The 6,235-nt window shown below is 38.7% G+C and overlaps 1 protein-coding gene across 1 annotated transcript; it reads right to left on the bottom strand.

The window, feature by feature from the left end:
• Positions 1-4,672: 4,672 nt before the first annotated feature.
• On the bottom strand, positions 4,673-4,804 carry SMIM38 (small integral membrane protein 38). The gene has a single exon (XM_058807904.1). It carries the CDS (start codon positions 4,802-4,804, stop codon positions 4,673-4,675), a length of 132 nt encoding a protein of 43 aa, XP_058663887.1.
• Between the last annotated feature and the right edge of the window lie 1,431 nt (positions 4,805-6,235).

Below are 6,235 nucleotides of genomic sequence, written 5' to 3'. Positions count from 1 at the left end.
GGAACAAAGCAAAAATTGCATACAAATCCTTAATTCTATTACTGTCTTAATGTCAGTGCTCAACTTCGTCACATCCTGTTAATACAGCCCAGTAGATGCTCAGCATAAAATGCTCCACCAGCAAAACCAGAAATTTGCTGACAGCCAAAAAGAAGGATGTTACCTAGGTTCTAGGATTTATACCAATATTCTAAAGGTATAGTGATCCAGCAAATGTTTTATCCAGTTCTTATCCCTCTGACAGCTCCTGAACTCTCTATTCCAAGTTCAAAGCAGTTTGCTAAATAAGTCAGCCTCCTGAGTCATAGAATCATAGAATGTTGTAGGTCATATATTTCCAACTCCGCTTTTGTCTCATCTGCTGATTGTCCAAATCATCCCAATTTCATTAGTGTCTCCACTCTCACTCACTCCTGGAGCCAATGCTCTCTCCTACATGGTGCAGTCCGGCTTGCCTTTCATTAACTATGCATGGCCCACTTACTCTCTTTAGCTAAAACCTCACCATAATTTCTTTTACTTCCCTGCCAGCTTCCTTATCCTCATTTCCTCACATCGTATCTGATCTTGTACCCCTCGAATCTGTGGTAGGTAGCTACATAATTTTCTTGATGTGAACAAGAGTTACATATCCTGACAGGGCTAAATAAAAATTATCTCCCAGAGTGGGACAATTATGTCTTTTCAGGAAAAAAAAAAATCCAGTATTTTTTTAGCATAGGAAAAACAATGTATTTTTTTCTAGTCTTGTTCTTGGAAGACATTAAACTGTTCTGGCTGAAACCTTCTGAAGAGAATTCAGACGGAGGCAGACACCAAATGAAACATGGAAAAATTTAGTTGAAAAGCTACTTTGACAAAGTTGTGAACAGCTGAAAATAGCCCTTAAGGGCTGGAAGTGCCTGGCAGCCATAGCAGTAGATGCTGTTACAAGCCCTGCCTGCAGTGAAAGGGCCACCCTATCAGGTCACCCACTTCAGGGACAATCAAGCATAACCCAACTGCACTTCTGGAGTAACTCCGTGTCCCTGCCAATCAAGACAGGACTTCTGCAATTTAACTGTCCAACAATTTGGTGCCTCCATGAATGCTGACAGGGAGACCCTCAGAACACTTCTCCACTCTCCAGGGCTGCAACACAGAACATGAACTGCGAGATCGCCCCGAGCCCCAGTTCCTGAGGTGGCAGTTCATGGCAAACAGCTGGTGACTGGGCTCCCAGCTGTCCAGATTCCCTCTGTCAGAGTCAGTTGTAGCCCTACTAGTGTCTTCAGCCTCTCCTCCCCGAATCTGGCTGTAATGGACCTACCTAGAGTAATTAGGCCACCTGTTGCATCGCCAGATCCATTTAAGGGAGTTCTTCGGCGCTCCGGTTTACACAGTTTGACAGGAATTGTTTAATTGTACCAGTGTAATGGCACTGCAAAGTGAAATCGTGGCATTATTTTAGTCAATAAATATAATTACATGCTCAGACTACCGTGAGTTGTTATAATTAGTTCTCCATACAGCCCATAAAATGCCAACTTTTTTGCACATTACATGATGTGGGATGGGAATTGCGTTGGCAGATGATTAGGATATTTACAAACAATTGAGTTTTTACAGCTCAGAAAGATGTTTTATCCCTGGTTAAAGAAAAAAAAAAAGTATCAATTGTAGAACTTGAAAATGGCTATTTGTTTTGGGAGTAAATTTGGTTTTATTGATTCCATTGTTACCACAAAAAAGGTCACCATAAATTAGCACAGTCCTTACACAGACCAATTCATCCATACATCATACAGTTTTATTTTTGGTTCAGATGCATAAATAGGATCTATTTAATCTATATATACATTTATATCTATATATACATATACATATGTTCTCCACAATAATGTCTTCAGGCAAAGAGTGGGGTATCTTCTCAGTAGGTTACATGGTAATTTTGGCCACTGCTTAGCATGCAAATCATATAAATTAATATAAACATACCAAATAGATTTATATACAGTAGATTTTAATCAATATATTTAAAATAAAAATAATTTTACATTAGCAAGGATTTTAATATCACAGTATTTCACTTTAATTTTTCTCTTTCTTTACACATACCTTTGTTTCATGTCTTGAAAGGGCACTCCACCCTGTAATCTTCATTCACTCTGTCCACTGCTCAAAACTGACATTAAGAAATTGTTTTTTTTTTAAATAAATCCTTAAATGCAGACACAAAATCACCAGGGTATAAATATATTTTAAATATCTAAATGTCAGCACACTGCTCCATAGGAAATACCAGTGGATGCTTTCAGATCATACCACACTTAAGGGGCTTAGATTTTTCTTATCTCCATGGAAAGAGAGAGGGAAAAGACCTATGGGGGTAAAGAGGAAGATCTCAATCTCCTTTATATTTTTCACTCCTGAAAGTGTGATAGTTCCAATTTTGTAATGCAGGATAAAGAGGATGGCTTCCCACATCCTGCAGGATGGGATAACAACAATATGAATGCAATGAGAAATTAACCAAGTTGCTATTAAAATTGCTTTGAATGCATAAGGAGTCTAGTAGGCAACAAGATCTAAATTAACTCTTCAGTCAAAATTCTTATGATTATTAAATTATTGAAATATGCTTCAAAACATGGATGTTCTAATAAACTGCTTGGGGTTGCAGCCAGTTTTACCACTGTAGGACACAGAGCAATATTATGCCAAATTATATTTGGCCAAACCACTCTTATAATCAGAGTGCAACTCATGTGACTAAAATAAGGTCCAAATCAAATGTTTTAGGTACATAAATACCAACAGATCCAGTCCATAGGGTATGATCCATAACAAGATCACAAGCTCTGATTTACAGGGAAAACCTGAAACGCTGCTCTGCAGGGACAAAAAAATGAAAGTTGTGAATTCCACACTGATGTCAGTTCCAATATCCCCAAATGTTAAAGGCAGTAAACCACAACTTCACCCGTATGGCTTCTCATTACATCCACACTTTTAATTAATACAAACAGTATACTGTTTTGTATTGCTTGTCAAATGCAATTTCCATAGGACTGAAATAAAGAATGAGAAGATTTATTTCTTAAAGGCACTATCAATTTCTCCACAAGCTTTGTTTTGCACAAAACAGCTCAGAATAGCGATGATTAACTGAAAGAAGAAAAATGGATTACTGTCACTATTTTTCCAGTTACTCCTTATAAAAGGGATGTTGGCACATCAAGTAGACAACATGCACTTTCCTTTTGTGGTTTGCTGGTGTTGGAGAAACAAAAAATGGACAGAACTATCATTAAAATTAAGAAACAGACAAGGGGTTAGTTACATCTACATATAATTTATTGTTGTCTGGCAGGATTTCAAGCCCATGACATGCACCTTCATGCATTACAGGCTGTTTTGTAGATTGGTCATCCACCATAAATAAAATATGATTCTGAAATCAATTGACCTGACATTTACCCTGCTTCACTGCCTAAGCACATATCAACTCTCATGTCTGATTTTCAGGAAGCTCTAAAAGACAAAGTTACAAGGGCTGATGAGCAGTTACTAATGACAAGCCTGTAGGAGTGTGTGACTCATGAATGGGCCAGAAACTCTGTATGGGAATACTGTAGGCTTTTACCTAGCTCAACTCTGATATCATCATGTGAGCTACCAAGATATATAAAAATAAGTATATGAAGTAGTAACCTTCACTTTCACATGAGATAGAAAATGAAAAAAAAAAGGATTTTTTAAAAAATAATTTTTAAAGATTAACTAGGCCAAGGATAGAGCATTTCTAGGGCAAGGTAACACAATTTCCCTATCTTTACTGTAGAAAAATTTAGTTCTTAAAAGACAGTATTACACTGTTGTTTGACTTAATACAACACCTATTTTAAAGAAGACAGTTCATTTGAAAAACTTTGCTTGCTTTTGCCAGGGAAGTTAAGAAATTACCAAGAAATCCCAAGTCACTTTGTCCTTGGGCAAATAGTCAAATCCTCCAGTGTCCTAGTAGGGTGCTTGTTTCAGGCTAGGCATGAAGGTCACTTGCAGGCTTTAGTATCAAAACTCACTCATGTTGTCACCCCACTTCTTGTTGGTGCTGAAGCACAGCCAGAGTCCATCAAACAATCTCTGAGACACAAATCCGTCTTCTATGGAACAGGTTATTCCAGCAGTATCCACCTCGTACTGGTACTCATATACATCACTTGCTAAGAAATGTGAATATTTGGCAGATTATGGTCAGCTAAAATCATTCAGTCAGTTTCAGATCTGATTGGCTGGGAAGAGCCATGAAAAATTTGGTAACAAATCAACCAGCCAGGTGAAAATGTGCTCCTGCCAGCCCACAGCATGGCTTGTGGACACTGAGCACTCTTGGACTGCCCAGCAAGAGGGTTCTTTCCAGCTTGTTCACATCATTTAATTGGCAGAAGTCCACAAGTCTGTTCCCAACAGCAAATCCATGCCCAAGTCAGACAGGAAGTCATTTGACTCAATCAGTTGTCATTGCTTCCCCTCTGTCAGCATAGGGCTTTCTGAAGGATCTTCACTCAGCTGCAGTCTCAGCAGGTCATTTCTCTCTCATCAGATCCCAAGGTAAAAGCTGCTCTACCTCCATTTACCTTACCCAGCTCTCCCCATTGTCAATTCAAACCTGAACGAGCCTTTTGAAGTCTTAGTCCTCTTTTTTTGTGCCAGGAAACCTTTGGGACAGTTTATAATCTATATAAGCACTAAGACAGGACCACAAAATGAATCGTATTAATATAATTACAACCAGCAAAACCATCAAAAGGACTGATTCCATATTTAAGCTAGAATAAAGAGGTAATGTGAAAAAAAAATACCCTGGGAGATCTAATTATATAATGCAGCATTCAGTTCTGCACAGCCAGCCCAGCAATTCCTCTAACATTCCAATCAAAGTGATCTCACTAGCATGTGAGAGAAGAGTCCAGCTGACAGATTTGGGACATGTAACGTACTATTTAGTCAAGAGGCCCCATGTGCTATTCATAAAGAATTAACAAACTCTTATATTGACAATGACAGTATTGTCAGAAGACCTTTGGAAGGGGGGAAAAAACCTCCATAAACTCCGTCTCTGTGAAGTTGGATTTTTTTTTTTTGGCCCCTCTTTTCCAATGCTGATGTAATCTCCAAACATCTCCAGCAGCAGCTGCTCAGCGAAACCAGGCACCTTCTTCCTAGTCCCTTTCAGCAGCACACGCAGCACTTTCCAGCTCCCTCAAGACAATCAGGGCCTTTCTTTCACCAATTAGCTATCACTTCAAGAGTCCTGCGCTGTCCAACCAGCTCTTAAGAATGGTCTTTGCAGGAAACAACACTGGAGGAGCTATTTTTCCCCCCCTAGACAAATGAAAAGGGGAAGAAGGGGAGGGGGAAGAGGGGGACACAAAAAAAGCACAAGAAAACAAATCAGAACACAGAAGCTGTCCAAAATGCATCGCTCATTTAGTACATGGACAAATGCAGAAATGTCCTTAACAACCAAGGCTGGAGCAAAGCACACACACACAAACACAAAAAAAATGGTCCTAGTTTCTTTAGGAGATAGTTTGTTTAGTCGAATATGTTAAAAAGGTTTCATAGAAAGAAGTGCTCTTGTTACAGCAAGTCTGAGCTGCTCAAACTGAAATGGAATGAAACTCCTGTAAGATTATCCTCTGTTTCCTTATTTGGCTCTCCAAATGTAAAGCAGCATTATTTGAAGCAGACACTATAGGAAAGAACTCGGTTTAGCTCACTTTAAATATAGATGGATTGATGAAATGAGTAATTACTGGAACTGTTAAGATCTTTTCAGACTTACTAACTAGCAAGTTCCTTTCCCCAGAAACAGCACTTTCTGTCTAAAAAGAAATTAAAGCCTGATTCAGAGACATAAGGCTTTGAAAATTCTATGTTCTTTTTCCCTTAAATTCAGGGTACAGTAATACCTTGAGATTACAGGATACAGTAATATCCTTAGAGATGCCAAGTCCTCATTAGAACTAGCACAAACTCCAGGACCCACTTCAGAAGAAAACAAGGAACTTTTATTGATGTTTAAGCTATTCTTTGCCTGGGCCTGGACATGTGGAATTATGATGGCAAAACTGGGAAGAATCAGCAGTAAGTGAAATGACTTGGATATGGTTCAAGCAATAGCCCTGTGTCAGAGGTGCTTCCTCAATTTTTAAAAATTCTGCATTAGGCCAAATGCCATACCAAAATA

The sequence above is a fragment of the Ammospiza caudacuta genome, chromosome 6 (assembly GCF_027887145.1).
Source record: "Ammospiza caudacuta isolate bAmmCau1 chromosome 6, bAmmCau1.pri, whole genome shotgun sequence".
Taxonomy (NCBI): Eukaryota; Metazoa; Chordata; class Aves; order Passeriformes; family Passerellidae; genus Ammospiza; species Ammospiza caudacuta.
The sequence above is the reverse complement of the archived record's forward strand: the minus strand, read 5'-3'. Positions and strand labels throughout refer to the sequence as shown.

Coding starts and splice junctions, on each gene's coding strand:
- SMIM38 (XM_058807904.1), bottom strand. CDS start 4,804: ATGGAATCAGTCCTTTTGATGGTTTTGCTGGTTGTAATTATATTAATA.